This window comes from Cotesia glomerata, linkage group LG4, assembly GCF_020080835.1.
Source record: "Cotesia glomerata isolate CgM1 linkage group LG4, MPM_Cglom_v2.3, whole genome shotgun sequence".
Classification (NCBI taxonomy): domain Eukaryota; kingdom Metazoa; phylum Arthropoda; class Insecta; order Hymenoptera; family Braconidae; genus Cotesia; species Cotesia glomerata.
This window is the reverse complement of record NC_058161.1, coordinates 7,002,527-7,019,915: the sequence shown is the minus strand read 5'-3', so window position 1 is coordinate 7,019,915 and position 17,389 is coordinate 7,002,527. Positions and strand designations below refer to the sequence as shown.

The window sequence follows — 17,389 nt, the reverse complement described above, 5'->3', positions numbered from 1 at the left end:
ATCACCTTGAAGACATTATTCATGAAGTTTCCACCTCCAACTCCACTTGTTCTTGATCTTCCTCTTGTTCTTTTTCTTATTCATCAGGTACTTACTCTTAATCCGGCAGTCGACATAGCCTTATAGCATTCAATCGGCAATCTCGTTGGTCCGGTGGTTGCTGCTTCGGAATGAAGACGTCGTCATCAGGCCTTGAATTAGAGATGCCCGATGAAACAGAGATCCTCGTACTCATCAACCTTCTGCCGAAGACGATCCTGGTTCGAGTGCTCTTTAGTCTGAGTTGTCTTATATATCTCAAAAATAAAATTATTTCCGACTACATCGGCAACTACAACTGCTACTTCTTCTTCTTCTTCTTCTTCTTCTTCTAGTATTGAAAGATAATATTATATGTATGTAGAGTATTGAAAGATGAGGGAGGACAGAAGCTCGTTGTTGAGCTCTCACTTAGCAGGAACGGTGTCACGATCGTGGGACGGGGCATTAGCATATCTCGAGCGCGTGTAGAGCACAAGCTCTACCGGCGAACGATACAGAATGAAACAGAAGAAAAGAAGAGTAGAGTAACAGTGTACATGCCAGGACGACACAGGTCGTGCCACTGTAACTGAGAGAGAATATACTTATACTTATAACCATACGCTCGAGAACTTACTTGCCCCGTTAACGTCGCGTGTTGCCCCACGTCACGATCAGGATCCTATTTACATAGCGCCGATCAACCTGGTGCACTCCACAGACACTACCTAAAATTTTCATTACTTCGGTTATTAAGTTCGTTATACAGAAAAAGAAATTTACTTCAATCGAATAAATCAGTTTGAAGAACTTTATCCTCTTAACTTGAGTAAAAACATTCTTAAACGAAGAAATTTTTCTTTATTCGAATTTTTTTTTTTTAATTTAAGAATTTCTTTTGCAATGCAATAAAAATAAATAACTTGACAGGCAGTTACAATATTTTTCAAATAAAAATTTATGGTTAATTAGATCTAAATGAGGTTCAATTACCGAATGTAGAGTAAATTATAAAAAAATAAAATTAATGATAAGATAACTGTAAAAATTTTTAGATTTCTTTTCAAATATTTCTGAATTTATTCCAATTAATTTTTTATTAATGATAAATAATTTGAAATTTTTTTGGAAAGAATTTTGTGGTAGCAGTAACGATCTTTGTATTGTATAGCTTTTATGATTTATATGATGGTAATTGTTATAATGCGATCGTAAGAATTACCATCTTAATGGTTAAATTTACCATCGAACTGAATTAAATCTAGCATTTAAATATAAAAAACTATTATATAATAATTATAAACATAAAACCCTTTCATTTGAGTCCTGAAAATTAAATTGTAAGATACGTTTTCGCTTGAAATAATTTGCATTTTAAAAATCTCATGTATTGTAGTCAGTAAATAAATCCTTTTTTTTTCCTTCGTTGGCTATCGCCCCGATTGGGCCACTTGTCATTAAATAAATCCTTATAATTCAAAACATTACAAATCAATAGATTTTTTCTCAAGTTATTCTAATGGTTTTTTTACATTCTGTTTATTGGACTATTTTGATGTTTTTTTTCGTTTCTAATTTATTTATTGACTCGTGTACATGAAATTGATAATAATTTAATTATTGTACATGAAAATATATCCTATAATTCAATTTTCAATGCTCAATTAAAAAAGCTTAGTATTTATAATTATTATATAATAGTTCTTTATGCATGAATGATAAATTTAACTACATTTGATAGTTAGTGTAACCATCAAGGTGGTAATTCTTACGATCCTCTTACTATCATATAAATTATAAAAACTACTATACAAAAATTGTTGACGCTACCACAAAATTTTCTCCGTATATATCTCTAAATATTTAAAAAAATAAATGAATTATTAATTAAGGACAAAAAAATATTTACAAAGCCTAATTATGACTACACTGAAAAAAAAAAATAACTTGATTCAAGAGAAAAATTCTTGAACCAAGAATATAATTTTAAAGAGGGCAATTGTCTTGAATCAAGACAAAAAATTCTTGAATCAAGTAAAATTTTCTTAAATCAAGAATTTTTCTACTCAAATCAAGAATATTAAGTTCTTCAAAATTATATACTTGATACTTGATACAAGAACATTTTTTTTTCTGTGTAATGATTAAAAACTGAACCTATTAAGTACTATAACAAAAAAAAAATTAGCATAATTGATGCAAAGTCTATAGAAAGTTTAATGAAACAGCATATATAATACATATATATAAATAATATAAAGAAAGGGAGGAATAAAAATCGCCGGGATACAGTGGTATCGGTTCCAAGAAAGGCTTATCAGCGTCGGATATGTTAATGGCGACCATGTCGTCCCCTCGCCGCTCCCAACTGCCCCTGAGTCTGGCTCTGGGTTCGAGATATATTGCCGGTGCCCCGGATTGTCGTTGAGCTTGAAGTAGAGGTAGATGTAAAGGTATACACAGAATAGAGGGTGTATGGAACAACGATAGTTAAATGTGTATGAGCATACTCGTGTATAAGATATAACTGAAAAATAGAGAACAGTCCAGTAAAGGAGTGAGTAAGTAGATAGAAGAAAGGCTTGCAAGTGGAGAAAGTAAGAGCAAATATAAAACACAAAATACAAGGCAAGTTGAAGCAACTAGAACTGTACAGTTGTAGAGTGCAAACGGAATAAACCCTTTCCAATTTCTCTTTCTCCTTCTTCTTCTCTTTGTTTTAATTCTCATGGTTGATGGTACATACATTTATATTTATATATAGTTTGAGATCGGTTGCATGCACGTGCAATTAAGAATGGCCGTCGGCCCTGAAGAGTGAGATGGACACTGCCAGCACTCAGGCAGATCCATCGATGACTGCTTATTTACAGAGCCGAGAACACGGCCCGCTGCCACGTGAGATGTTAACCGAGGATAGTCTATATACACTAGTGTATTATACTGTAGACTCTTTGGTGCATCAGCATCACCAGCATCAGCATCAGCACCAGAGCCAGAGCCAGAGAGTGAGCGGACTGAATACTCCTCGAAGAGAGGAAGAAAGAAAGAAAGAGCCTGGGATCTAAAGAAAACTTAACTCGGCAATCTGTCCGTGGATCTTATTCCTCTGGGACCTCGCCCGAGGAGGCAATTAAAGTATCCGGGTAATTCGACCCACCAGATCAGGAGTTACGCTCAACAACGTGTCATACGTTTCCCGAGTCACATTTTCGACTACTTAATTCCAATTCCGCTTATTATTTTATTTTATATTTTACTCCCGATCAAACTGCTTGAGGTTTGATTCAATTTTCAACTTTCGAAGCAGAAACTCGCGCTTGCGTACGAGTTGGGGCAATTAGAGGGGATGCTTACTCCGTAAAGAAATGTTAACCATTAGGGAGTTTGCTGGCAATTGTACGGTATCCACCGAACGTACAGCATGCCATTCAAATGAATTATATTTATTTTTATAATTATATATCATGGTGATCTCATTCAAAGTCGCTGAACATAATCTGTGGTGGCAGCTTAAAATCAACCGTAAATAAATAATAGTTTTGAAAAATAAAAAATAGCAAATAATTTTTAATAAGTTAAAAATACAAATAGAGTGATAAACAAAAAAATTTATTTTATTTTATTTTATTTTATAGAAAACGTGGAGTGCTTGATATTTATTATTGTAATTATTTTATTAATACACAGAAAGAAAAAATTTGATCTCAAGATAATTTCTTGCTCCAAAAAAAATTTAGTCTTTTTTACAATTTTTTTTTATTCAAATAAAATTTTTTTTCTGTATTGATAATTGTGAAAATAATATTGCAGAAATATTTCTAAAAGCAGCCAACGATTTTTTTAACAAAAAAAATTCTTTTATTAATCACTTTATTCTTATTTTAAACTTATTAACATAAAATTATTTATACTTTTTAATTTGGCTTGTCATAAAACCATTTTTTAAACTAATAAATTATTTTCAGATTTTTAATCTAATTATAAACCAAAAACGTTAGATCATAATATTCTACTTAATTAAAAAAGAAACAATATTTACTGTCATTCAATAAATATTTCTATTAAAAAACTTTAACATTATAATTCAACTAAACAATAAAAATCTTTTTTAATTTGTTCCAGGGGAAGATGAGGAGTGGAGTGACTCAGAGAAGACCCCGTCGGTGAGCAGCGGGGTGGATGGTGGAGGATCAACAGTATCCAGTCCAACACCGCCGCACCCCGATGAAGAAACGAGTCTCCCGCCTCCCCCAAGACTGAACCAAGCCTCAGGAATTTTGAGCAACTCCTCAATCGAAGACTTCCGCTTACGCCTGAACATCCTCTCGGATGACGCGCGGAAGCGTTTGAGCAGCCTCGCGGACGATTACGAGCTATCAAAAGCCCTGCGACAAGGATCCAAGAGCCTCGAAAGGAGTCCCGCGAGGGTCGACAACGATGACGGAACGTCTTCGCCAAAAGAGACTGAATCCAGCAGATCGACCGGTTCGCTGTGCAAGCGCCGGGATTCCGACGAGTCCCGCCGCTCCGACACCAGCTCCGAGCACCCAAAAAAGATGCGCCTCGAAGAAGATGCACCTAGACTCCGGTTGAACGCTAGTTTGGCGACTGATCCAGCGCTTAGACCCGCCACTGTTGCTGCTCTGACCCTAAAACCCGACGGTCTGTCTCCACCGAACTCGGGCTCTTCGCTGCCAGTCGGGTTGCAGAACGCCCTGGCTTCTGGGAGGCTCTTCGTGATACCTACTGATGGTAAGGACCCGATCACCGTTGACCCGACCCGGCCCATTCCGCTCTACTGTCCGCCTTGCGGGATTAGGTTTTCATCCGCCAGCACTTTAGAGGCTCACCGGACTTTCTACTGCGCCCACAGACCGAGAGCCGAGGAGGACAACGCTAACGATGATGATGAAGACAAGTCCAGCAAATACGAAGTTCGGAAAGCGTACGCGTGTCCTCACTGCTCTTACAGCGCCGACAAAAAAGTTTCGCTGAACCGTCACATGAGGATGCACGCAGCTTCGCCGGCAACTCCAGCTCCCGTTTCTGTTCCTCCAGTTCCTGCTCTTCCGCCAGCGTCTACCACTCCAGTTTCGATTTCCAGTAGCAACAATACTCCAACGAACGGGCTCGTCAACGAAGAAACCGAGCGGTACTGCAGGAACTGCGACATCAGGTTCAACTCTTTGAAGACTTACCGCGCTCACAAGACTCACTACTGCAGCACCCGACACGTAGTCAAGGACCCACCTACTCCAGTTCCTGCAAAAGCGTCACCTCCAACAAGTTCCAGTCCTGGAGACTCTCCACCGCCGCAACCGTGTCTCGCTCTGCCGACTAACCCGATCCTGATTGTTCCCTGCTCGTTGTTCCGTGGGGCGAGTGTTCTTGCTGCCCCTTCGCTTCCAGCTCCGGACACCGCGTGCTTCCTCTTACCGAACGGGTCGCTTCAGCCGATGACCAGAGGTCTGGCACCGGCTGGAAACTCTATAGACCCCTCGCAAGTTCTCAGGGTGGCTAACAAGCCGGTGACTCCGGCTACGGTGGCCGTTCCGTCAAGGCCTAACTCTCCGTCTTCTGCGGCTTCGACTCCCCTGGATCTGAGCATCAGGCGGTCTCCGGTGCTGCATCCGGACGAGAAAGAAAATCGCGTTTCTCCAGCTCCTTCATCATTGCCGCCATCTAGCAGTCCAAGGTCTAGAGGAAGCGCTAGTCCGCGAACGAGGTCGCTGCCGACGGTCCAAACAGCTGGCTCTGGAACAGCAACACCTACTGTTCCGCCAACGGAACTAGCGCTGAGACTTGCGGAACTACCTCCGCCTCCAGTTCCTGGGGTCCTGGTCAAGCAGGGTGTTTCCAGATGTAAAGAGTGCAATATTGTATTCTGTCGGCATGAAAATTTTGTGGCTCATAAAAAACACTATTGCCAAGCGAGGGAAAATACTGTCTGCAGTCCTCCTCCTTCGGATACACCCTCACCTCCGCTGGTGCAGCTGATCTGTGCGGCTTGCGGGATCAAGTTCGCTTCGATGGATAATCTCGTGGCTCATCAAGCTTTCTATTGTCCAAAAAAACCAGAGTCTCAGGAGCATCATACGCGTTGCCCTAAATGCAAGGTTGGTTTTGTTTTAATTTTTTTTTATTTGGAAATTTTTTAATTTTTATTCAAGTTTTTTGATTGAATTATTTAATTAATTTAAATTGCTTGGTGTTTAGGTGATGATTGAAACTGGTGCAACGCATACTTGCTCGATACAAGCTGGTGGTTGGAGATGTCCAGTTTGCGGTGCAGTAAGTCCAACTGCTGGTGCTGCTCAACGTCACATGGATGCTCATCAAGGTGTCAAAGCTTTTCGGTGTACTATTTGTCGGTACAAGGGTAATACTCTTAGGGGAATGAGAACGCATATTAGAATGCATTTTGAAAAACGTGGAACTGATTTACAGGTTTGTTTCATTTTTGTGTTATAATTATTTATTATAGTTGATATATTTATGCCAGTTTAAAAATGTAATGAGTGTGTAATAAATTAACAAAAATTATTTCATTATCTTTGATGTAATTGAGAGAAGAAAGAAAATTTTATCTCTCATTTATTTATATGATAAAACAAGTTTTTAAGTTAAACAGTTTTATTTTTTTTATTGTTCATTTTTTGTTTAATTTTTGGAACAGATTTTAATATTTTTTGTTGCTTTTATACACGGATAGATATAATCCCAGATTATACTCAGTGATCTGTGGTGAAAAAAAATTTCAGATTGTAGCTAAAAAAATCCAGATTATACGGCGTGATATCTGAATTATACTCATTGTAATCTGAATTATACTAGATACTATCTAAAAATTTTTGTCACTCAGTTAATCTGGGATGATATCCAATGTCCTCTTGTTCTTTCTATGTAAGCTTCATACATAAGATTTTCTATAAAATAATTGGAAATTAATCCTGTTATAGCAATTTTACTTTTTTAAATTTATTTCAAAAGTACCTAAACCATGTATATAGTAATTAAATATTAAATACAGTCATATAGTGGCTACGGTGCTAATAAAATTTAACAGGCATAAAAATCTCAACTATCAATTGGTCCAATGATTGTAATATGTAAATAAATTTAATTAATAGTAAATAATGATTAATTGTAGGAAGAAAATTACATAACATGTGTGTTGGATGACGACACAACGTCAGTACCAACACCTGAGCCAGCAACGGCAACAACTCCCGAAGAAATTCCCGCCGAAATCCAAGTCAATGGAAAAACTGAAACAAGGAAAAGTCCTCAGCCTCCACAGCCGCAGCCTCCAGCAGCTCCAGCTCCGCCACCAGCGCACTCACCGGTAGCAGTCCCACCAACAGCAACAGCAACAGCAGCAGTAGCGAGTCCAGTAGTGACAGTAGCAGCAAGCAAAGTGAAGCAAGAACGTGAAGATACACCACCACCTGAAGAAACAGTCGATCCAGCTAAAACAAACACTAACTCGCGATACTGCCGCTCTTGCGATATAAGCTTCAACTACTTGAGCACCTTTATCGCCCATAAGAAATTTTACTGTTCAAGTCACGCCGGTGAAGCAAGCAATAACAACAATAACAACAGCAATAATAATAATAACAATAACTCAAATAGCCATACGACGAGCCCTCCAGCTGGCAGAACTGAAGCTTCCCTCCTATAGGTTTTACAATAATTACCACTATAAAAAAATTTATCGATTAATTCATTAAATAATTAAATAAATTCTCTTACATTTTTGTATTCTGTCGATCGAAATGATCTGCAGATGTTATAGGACTGTTAATTGTTGCCAGTTTTAAATGTTAATAATAATACACTAGTTTTAATATTTCGTGTGATTAATTTTTCTTCATTTCTTCTTTATCATTATTGTTATTATTATTATTATTATTATTATTATTATTATTATTATTGTTATTATAAATTTTTTTCTTTTTTTTTTTTTTCAATTTTATCTATCAATCCAGGGAATTGTTCGTACTTATTTAAATTGATAAAAATAGTGATGTAAATAAAACTAATTATAAAGGAAAGAAGAAAAGAGAAGTGAAGAAAAATAAAACTAATTAATTTACAATGAATAACTGATAATTTAATTTTATGTGATTGTATGATCGTTTACTTTATAAATGATTTGAATTGTCATGTAAATAAATTTCAAAATTATATATATGTATGAGTATAAAAATGACAAGGTTATTAAAATCATCTTGTATGCGTATTAATATCAATATTGATGTAATTAATTTTTTGTCAGTTAACGGTTGTTACGAGTGATATGAAAATTCAGAAGGTCTTGACATTCGCTTGGCAGACCAAAAATAATAATTATAATGATAATGGTAATGATAAAATTAATAATTATAATAATAACAATAATAATAATAATAATAATAGTAATTGGAATATTGACAGCTCGTTGGGTGCAGTCTCATGACTTTTTGAATAATCTCGTAGAATGTAGTTATCTGAATAGAAAAATTCTTTTTAAATATACAATTATTTCATGATAATTAATAAAAATTTAAAGGTGAAAGATGATAATAATAATAATATTGATAATAATAACAACTATAATATTATTAATGAAATTGATAATGGAGTGAATGTAAAATGTGTACAGTAGAAAAGTAGAGTATTACTTATAACACGTACGATATAGTTAATGAATGATACCAATCTCAGCTTGTGAATCTGTTAAATTACGTTGCAATATAACATTTAATATATATATATATATTATTAATTATTAATTATATAAATGAATATATATAAATATAAATATATAAATATTAAAAAAAAAAATAACTTGATAATTAACGCGCCCGTTGACAGTGCGCTCGCGATCACGTCACGTTTGTGTTGATAATAAAACACATGACCTTTAATTAATTATTTTTTTTTTAATCTGTGATTTGATGTGAATTATCATAATTATAAAAGAAAATTTTTCTTCCAATTGTAGCAATAAAATTTAAATTAGGTTTATAGTTATTGTTTTAGTTGAGAGTTTAAAATGTTTTAATAATTGATATATTAATTAGTAAATCTGACATTGAAAGTGATTAAAATTTTTATTAATAATTTTTAATAAATGTTAATATTGAATAAAAATTTGCTACGACAAAGAAAAATTTTTTCTTTCATGTGCTTTATTATTGATACAAATGTTAATAATTCTGATGCGAATAATCAAAATAGAATAACCGCGTATAAAAAAATTAATAATTAATTGAATATCTTCCTTTGAGGACGCGCGGTTCTCCGACGCGGGTGCACACAATTGTATAAATTAGAATATAAGGCCAGTGTTACATGTATACGCAGTGTACTCATATCTTATGATAAAATTAAAAACAAAACATATTCTAGCGCAATAATAAATTTTTAAAAACCGTATGTTCGATCGGTACAAAACCTTGAACAATTTTATCACAATTGTAATTTTGAGCTATTAAAATAGAAAAAACATTTTAATTACATTATCATGCGCTAGTTCATTTCATTAAATTATAACTTTTATTTTGATGTTAAAAAATATATTTTTTTTCCTTTACATATATATACATACATGAATCTTAATAGACTGTACTATCAAAAATATTGTTATTTTTGAATCATTCATTAAATAAATACACTCTGTGATCGAGAAAACGGTCGGATAGTCGCGTAATTTTTATATTACGTCACAGGGAGGCTAGAATTTATCAATTAGTATGAATAAATAAAATAAACTCAAATACATTTGTATTAATTAATGACTCCAAGTTAAACAAAATATTTCGATGATTTAGTTAATTAATCAAAATAAATTTATTTTTTCTTTCTCAATAGTAAGCCTTCAAGTGTCGTTGGAAATCAAATTATGAAAGGAAATTAAGAAATGAATTAAAAAAAAAAAAATAAATAAATATTAACTAAAATTTTTTTTCTCTCATTTCTTGTTGAAAATATCTAAGCTTACTTCTATTAATCATTTTTATTTTAATAGATAAATTTACATATATAAATTCTATCTATATATGTATATATAATAAAAACAAACACGGAAAAAAACGTGCGGTAAATCCAACCACACTTGGAGTTGGATTTGAAACACATGAAAATCATCCGTAAACAAATTATAGCGTATATATACTTTAGTCCATCCTGTAGTAAATGCTACTCCAAGTGTAATTGGATTTACCGCATTTTCTTTTCCGTGAATACATAAACGATTTAAGAAGAAACAATGATTTATAAAAAATTCCAAATGCTTTATTTCAACAGTATGAATTAAATTTTTTTTTAAACAGAAAAGTAATTAATATTTATAAATCATACTAAACTTAGTAAATAAATAACCCAATTTAATAAATGATGGAAATTATACCTAATGAATAACGATAATGATGATAATAAATTATGAATTATTTCTTAATCATTATCATCATGGCCTTCTTCATCACTGTGAATTTCTGATATGAATACACCACTATAATTACTGTCATCACTATCATTGTCACAGTCATCATCATTATCATCATCACTTTCTTCATCGTCATCATCATTCTTTTTGTTCTTCAACTTCGCTTTAAATTGAGCATACGCGAGTCCATAGTGCTCAATATCACTGTCATCAACAGTGTACTTGGAATTGTCCAAATTGTAAATATAATTATCATATTCATCGTCAGACAGATCAGATTGTCCATCATGCAACCACATTCTACTTACAGCTTGTTCCATATCTTCAACACCAATCGAACCATCTGAGTGGTAATCATCTGAGTCAGGATAGTCGTTTTTCCAATTAGATTCACAGTTCGAATCATCCGAATCGTCTTCCGAGAATTCGCCATTTTCTCGGTACTTATCATCAAACACCATCTCATCATTGTACGGTTCAATCGTAAAGGAATCATCAATTAATTTTATTGTATTTTCCATGACACAATATACATCGAAAACAAACTGCGAACAATCCTGTAAATAAATTTATTTAATAATATATTTATTATTACAAAGTAGAATCTAAAATATGAGGGAATCTAATTATTGAACTTTTAAGGAAATTAATTCAAGCAAAAAAATCATTGATTTTCATAGCGGGAAGTTGAAAATAAAAGATCAACCATCAATAATATTTAACTTGATTATTAATAACATTTAAATAATTATTAAAATTAAATGACACTAAAATTGACAGACATTAGAAATTTTTTAGAATCTTATAGCAATGAAATTATAAAAAAAATTTAATAAAAAAATTCCACATGTAAAAATTGAAAAAAAATGTTTAGGGGAAATTTTTAAAAGCATTATTATTATTATTATTGATTTGTTATAAGAATTTAAAAAATTGACATTTGTCAGTTGAATTCTGTAACAAAAAAATTAAATAAAAAAATTCCACATGAAAATTAAAAAAAAAAGATTACGGGAAATTTTCAAAAACATTAATATCATTGTAATTTATTTGTTATAAGAATTAAATAATTGAAAGTTAACTTCAGTATCATAAACTTCATAGTATTTAGTGTAGTTGAACTGTTGTGTGAAGCACGTTCATCAATGAAAAGAATAAAAGAGTAAGGGCCAGTTTTTTAATCCAAGATAATAGTATATTACACACCTAGGGAAGTAAAGTAAGAAATGTCTCAGATCACATGCAATTGTTGGCCGAGGCGAAGCCGAGGAGTGTATACTACTTTTTTGTCCGACGAAGGCGGAAAGCGGCAACTTAGTTTAGCGCAGCGGGACGAAAGTTGCCACTTTCCGCCCGGAGGGCAAAAAAATTTTATCCAGGGCAAAAAAATTTTATCCAGGATAAAATTATTATTACCAGTATATTTATATATATGAAATATATAGATATATTCTATCATTGGATAAAATTTTATCCTGGATTGAAAAAAACTGGCCCTAATTGTAATTAATTTTGAATTGAAAAGTAAAAAAATTACCGAAAGATCTGTATCCTCAGCTTTTTTAGTGCAAGAAACAGAATCTTCGACATCTATAAGAGTCATACTGAGATCATTATCTTTTCCATCTGCATCTGATGACTCTATTTCCCGGAAGCAATTGACAAATTTGTAACGATTTTCTCGCGAATCCTCTTGTTTTTGTGTCCGGGTTTTATTCAGAACGTCAACTGAGTGTTGTTTGTAGTTAGCTTTGAGCTGACTAGTTGTGAGTGTCTTTGCAATTTCTTTCGCAGCATTTACTTCCTGAAAAAAATGTTTTATATAAATTAAAACTAAATTCTCAAATAAAAATAAATTATTTAAATAGTATTAAAAACTGTACCTGATTTTGCACAGTGCCAGCAAATTTTACAACAGTTTTCAAAGGCTCTTTAGGATCCGTAACTTTAGCAGCTTCATCATCAACCTTTCTTTTCTTACAAGCTATTATCAAGGCATCCAGTGGTTCATCTGAATTACGTCTTTTGACTCTTAATATCGTCGTCATTTTGTTGTAATTAAAATGCGACAGTAAAAATCAATAATTATTTACGCAATACTACGAAATTAATTTATTCAACAAATGGAAAACTGCAAGTCGGTTTCAGATCTTTCTAGAACATCGAACAAGTTTTAAGGTTAAAAATACAAACAATCGACTCCTCAAGTTCATTGTCACCTTACATGTGATAATGTACAAGACGACGAAAAAATAAATTTATGTTATAAACATTCATACTTTTTAATTATTTTTCCAACGATTAATCAAGAAAGGTATGGAATATAAGAATAAAAATATTGCACTTTACGACTAGCACTGGTGCCTGCTGGTGCCTCTGCAAACACAGAATACAGGTTACGATTTACGACATCGACATGACACACAGTACTCCACAATGCAGTGTGAGATAAATAAAAAAAAATGGAGTTGGCAACCCTTAACATTAAATTAATTTTAAATACCATACATTGAAAACAACGAATCCTGTGTTACCGCATGATTTAATTTATCAATTTAATTTAATAAATGTTAACACAAAAATATAAAATAATTCTGTTTATTAATAAATAAAATTCAACTACACATTTATTTTTATGAAATGTATTTTTATTTAAAACAAAAAAAAATAGTTTGCTACAACTTTAACTTTTTTTTCCTCAATTAAATTTACCCAAGCGGTACAAAAATTTTTTTAGTGATGTTTTGTTTAATTTATGTTGACAATTATAAATTTCTGACTTCTTGTTAAATAAAATCTCCCAAAAAGTCAACATTTTTTTTTGTAACGCAAGCGTAAGCATGAAAATTTACCTCCTTATTATTATTATTTTGTTTAAATTTACCCTGAATGTACATTCGATAATTACATTTCATACAAATCATTAGTTATTTTTTTAAATGTTAAAGTTTTTAGTATCTGTAATGATCAGGCTTGAATGGTCCATTGACTGGGATGTCTAAGTATTTAGCTTGATCAGGAGTCAATTTAGTTAATTTAACACCAAGATGATCAAGATGTAATGCAGCAACTTCCTCATCCAACTGAATCAAAAATTTATCATATTATAATATTTAATGTCTGAAAAAATAGTAAATAATTAAAAAAAATAATAATAATTTTACCTTTTTAGGAAGCATATGAACATCAATGTTGTAAGAATCAGATTTAGTCCACAGTTCAATTTGCGCAAGAACTTGATTAGTGAACGAAGTACTCATTACAAAGCTAGAATGTCCTGTGGCGCATCCTAAATTAACAAGACGTCCTTCAGCCAAAACAATAACATGTCTTCCGTTACTCAGAGTGTATCTATCAACTTGAGGTTTGATATTTATCTTTTCCTTAGCATTTTTGTCTAACCATGAAACTTGGATTTCACAGTCAAAGTGTCCAATATTACAGACAATGGCATCATCTCGCATGACTTCAAAATGATGGCCTCCAATGATATCTTTACAACCAGTTGTGGTTACAAAAATTTGTCCTTTTGGAGCAGCCTCTTCCATTGTAGTTACTTCATAGCCTTCCATAGCTGCTTGCAGGGCGTTAATTGGGTCTATTTCAGTAATGATAACGCGACCACCAAGAGCGCGAAGACTCTGAGCACATCCTTTACCTACGTCACCATATCCAGCAACAATACAAACTTTTCCAGCAATCATTACGTCTGTAGCGCGTTTTATTCCATCGATCAATGACTCACGACATCCGTAAAGATTGTCAAATTTGCTCTATAAATAATTAATATAAATAATTGGTAGTCAATCATTGATGTTATTAATGTACGAAACTTAATAATAATTTATGATGGAACGTTACAGCTAAAGTCATGTAATAATTATTCATTATATTTTGTTTAATATTGTTTTACACTATTGTATAAAAATTTTATATTTACTCTTGAGGGTCTCAAGGAGTCTCGACTCCATGGTCTTAATAAATAAATAAATAAATCTATACTAATAAATTGAGAGCCGGTTTTTTTTTTCGGTTATACTGCGAAAACTACTAAACCGATTGGAATAATACTAATACCATAAGATGCAGCATGTTTCGGAGAAGGTTTTAGTATATAATATGTTGCTGATTACTTATCCGGAACCTATATTTTTTTGACTTATAAATAATGAATATTTATTGCAACTAAATTTATGCTATTCGATTGTCATTTGTTTAAAATAAATTTTTTTTCATATAACCTGCATTGAAAATGTGAGTTTCAATGCCTGTTGAGCCAACCGAAACTAGACTATTTCAGACCTATGCGACCGTGCCGGGCAGGTATCAATTATTTCTTCCCGGCGGATAGAAAATAAAGATTTTCTGTCCGCGAGGTGAAGTTGCAGCTTTATTTTCAATCCTATCAATTGTTTGTTTATTTTATACCTTTATAATTGTCATTCTAACCGTTAACTGTACTGACATATTATAATTCTGTTATTAAGCATAAATAAGAATGATAAAAGAAAACTTGTCAATTTACGAATAATGTTTGGTAAAAAATAAACTATTACTTTCTATTTTATTATAAGTTTCATAATAAAATGGTATTTTCGCTGTTCGTCTGAAACTATCTAGTTCTGGTTGGCTCCAGACATTGAAACTAGCATTTTTAATGCAACTTATATGAAAAATATAATGTGACGCGGGATGAAACACGATTTCAGACCGAGTGATGCCAGCCCTCGCTTCGCTCGGGCAGGCAACTTCACTGGTCTGAAGTCATTTTGTTTCATCCCTAGTCACACAATATACTATAGTTCTATTGGTTATGTTTATATACTAGACAGATTTCTTCACTTATGAGACCTGCAATTTCTTTAACTGAAACTTTCAATGCTCATTACATATTTTTTTTTTCATATCAATTATTATTCATTTTTGTAAGAAAGACACGGGAATGTTATAATGATTGCACATTGAAAGCTACAATGAATATTATCTAGAATAATTACATGGATAAAAGATGCATGCCAATTCGACAGAATTTAGAATCTGTGCAAATCAAAACAATACTCTAATTAAATTTCAAGTCTAGACCTAAAAATGCAATTATATAAAGCGCCCATCGGAGCGGGCGAGTAACAGCTAGTAAATAAATAAATAAAGAAATAAATAATAATAATAATAATAATAATAATGTGTTTTAATATATGACTCTATAGATCGGTGTTTTTACTTAATAAAGAGGATAAAAAAAAATGGTTATTATTATCAATCGATACCCGATCCAATTCTTGAAGAATGACTAATTTTTCATTATCATTCCTTCACCATAATATTTTATCAGTATGAGGTCTCATACGATGAAAATATGACAATTAAAACTTATTTCAACAATTTTTGTTAGAGAATGTGTAAAGATGTAATTTTTTTACTCAGTGTAACTTTTTTCGGTAAATGAAAGAAAAAAATAATAATAATAATTAAATACAAACCTTTGTAACAGAATCATTAACATTAATTGCTGGTACTTTTAAAGTACCGTTCTTAACCATTTTATAAAGATTGTGAACTCCAGTAGTAGTTTCTTCAGATATTCCCCGGCAATTTACTAAGTACTGAGGATATTTGTCGTGAACAAGATTTGTAAGATCACCACCATCGTCAAGTATCAAATTAAGCGGTTCTCCATTTTTGAAAACAAGAGTTTGTTCAATGCACCAGGTGTATTCTTCTTCAGTTTCACCTTTCCATGCGTAAACTGGCACTCCTGTTTTAGCAATCGCCGCAGCAGCATGGTCTTGAGTACTGAAAATGTTGCATGATGACCATTGTACCTAGAAAATAAATCAATTTAATAATGTGATGATAATAATATATAATAAATAAAAATCAATTTGTGTTACAAAATTCAAGAGGTTAACAGATAACCCGAATAATCATAAAAGTTTTTGTTACTAAGAAGATAAATTTAGAAAAACAAGTTTTTTATAGTAGATAAAGAGTATGATAATTACCTCTGCCCCTAGTTCAACCAGAGTTTCAATGAGAACTGCTGTTTGTACAGTCATGTGCAAGCAACCAGCTATTCTTGCTCCTTTCAATATTTTCTTTGGCCCGTATTTTTTACGTAATGCCATCAATCCCGGCATTTCATTTTCTGCCATTGTTATCTCTTTTCTTCCCCATTCTGCCAATGAAATATCAGCTAAAAAAAAAATTATAAATTTTATTATTAAATAATAGCATTAATTTTTTTTAAGCAATTAAAATAAGAGTGACATAATGTAGCATAAAATCGAAAATATTTTTAATTTAAATTAAAAAATTAAATTTTTTCAAGGTACAGGTTTGAAAAAATTTTTTCAAAATGTCCTAGCATTTTTTATCGGTCCGTATTATTTAGAACTTTTTTACGTATGAATAGACATGTTCTATTTAGTTTCTCGACAAAAATTAAATTTATTACTTTTAACAATTAAAAATCATTAGATGTTTATTATTTCTAGTATCATAATTAATAAATAGAAAACAATTATTTTTTAAAATAAACCGGTTAACCACGTGGAGAATAATAAATTCATGTACAATTGTTTATTTATAATGCTAAAACAGTCAAATTTAAATATTAAAAAAGAATATATTTATGTTTATTTAACTTACCAACTTTGTAGTCTGGTTTGCCAGGCATTTTATAAATTTTTAAATACAAAATTGATTTGCTAATAAAAAAAACCGGTGAAATGTGGAGTTCTACAAGAATAAAGTAAAAAATTAAGCGTGCAGTCGTTATTTATATGTACCAATGTATATCGAACAAGTCTGAAGTAAGCAGTTAAATTAAATTCCCGGCACAAGTTGACAACTTCAGGAAAGTGATCATTTTTCAAATGAGAATGAGTCTTTACTCTGGTGCCCGGTAGAAAAAGATGAAAAAGAAGTATAGAT

General features: G+C 32.3%; 3 protein-coding genes across 7 annotated transcripts in view; 1 reads left to right on the top strand and 2 right to left on the bottom strand.

Annotated features, from left to right (window-relative positions):
- Positions 1 to 7,726, top strand: part of LOC123262560 (zinc finger protein ush) — a 49,094-nt gene extending 41,368 nt beyond the window's left edge. The window contains exons 1-4 of one of the 2 annotated variants that reach the window (XM_044724789.1): positions 3,447 to 3,546; positions 4,147 to 6,140; positions 6,241 to 6,471; positions 7,175 to 7,726. In XM_044724789.1, coding sequence (XP_044580724.1) covers positions 3,489 to 3,546; positions 4,147 to 6,140; positions 6,241 to 6,471; positions 7,175 to 7,708 — 2,817 coding nt within the window. In that variant the 5' untranslated portion in view covers positions 3,447 to 3,488 and the 3' untranslated portion in view covers positions 7,709 to 7,726. Of the gene's footprint in view, positions 1 to 3,446; positions 3,547 to 4,146; positions 6,141 to 6,240; positions 6,472 to 7,174 lie in introns of those variants that run through there. The other variant, XM_044724790.1, reaches the window with a different exon arrangement.
- A 2,366-nt stretch (positions 7,727 to 10,092) lies between these two features.
- On the bottom strand, positions 10,093 to 12,869 carry LOC123262559 (probable RNA polymerase II nuclear localization protein SLC7A6OS). 4 transcript variants are annotated; one of them, XM_044724788.1, is made up of 5 exons: positions 12,736 to 12,869; positions 12,340 to 12,610; positions 11,994 to 12,260; positions 10,765 to 11,013; positions 10,093 to 10,677 (listed from the first exon to the last, which is right to left on the bottom strand). In XM_044724788.1, the coding sequence occupies exons 2-5, from the start codon at positions 12,502 to 12,504 to the stop codon at positions 10,465 to 10,467; spliced, it is 894 nt and encodes a 297-aa protein (XP_044580723.1). In that variant the 5' UTR covers positions 12,505 to 12,610; positions 12,736 to 12,869; the 3' UTR covers positions 10,093 to 10,464. The 4 variants fall into 4 exon arrangements, with proteins under 4 accessions (XP_044580723.1, XP_044580722.1, XP_044580720.1 ...); XM_044724787.1 differs by having other exon boundaries at positions 10,093 to 11,013; positions 12,681 to 12,866; XM_044724785.1 differs by having other exon boundaries at positions 10,093 to 11,013; positions 12,736 to 12,866.
- Positions 12,870 to 13,291: 422 nt separating this feature from the next.
- On the bottom strand, positions 13,292 to 17,281 carry LOC123264418 (adenosylhomocysteinase). Its single transcript, XM_044727704.1, has 5 exons — positions 17,105 to 17,281; positions 16,459 to 16,649; positions 15,937 to 16,278; positions 13,621 to 14,229; positions 13,292 to 13,539 (listed from the first exon to the last, which is right to left on the bottom strand). The coding sequence occupies exons 1-5, from the start codon at positions 17,130 to 17,132 to the stop codon at positions 13,408 to 13,410; spliced, it is 1,302 nt and encodes a 433-aa protein (XP_044583639.1). The 5' UTR covers positions 17,133 to 17,281; the 3' UTR covers positions 13,292 to 13,407.
- Between the last annotated feature and the right edge of the window lie 108 nt (positions 17,282 to 17,389).

Coding starts and splice junctions, on each gene's coding strand:
- LOC123264418 (XM_044727704.1), bottom strand. CDS start 17,132: ATGCCTGGCAAACCAGACTACAAAGTTG. Junction 16,650..17,104: donor CAAACCAGACTACAAAGTTG/GTAAGTTAAATA, acceptor TTTTTTTTTTAG/CTGATATTTCATTGGCAGAA. Junction 13,540..13,620: donor TTCATATGCTTCCTAAAAAG/GTAAAATTATTA, acceptor TTTTTGATTCAG/TTGGATGAGGAAGTTGCTGC.
- LOC123262559 (XM_044724787.1), bottom strand. CDS start 12,504: ATGACGACGATATTAAGAGTCAAAAGACGTAATTCAGATGAACCACTG. Junction 12,261..12,339: donor CTGGCACTGTGCAAAATCAG/GTACAGTTTTTA, acceptor CATTTTTTTCAG/GAAGTAAATGCTGCGAAAGA. Junction 11,014..11,993: donor CTGAGGATACAGATCTTTCG/GTAATTTTTTTA, acceptor ATTTATTTACAG/GATTGTTCGCAGTTTGTTTT.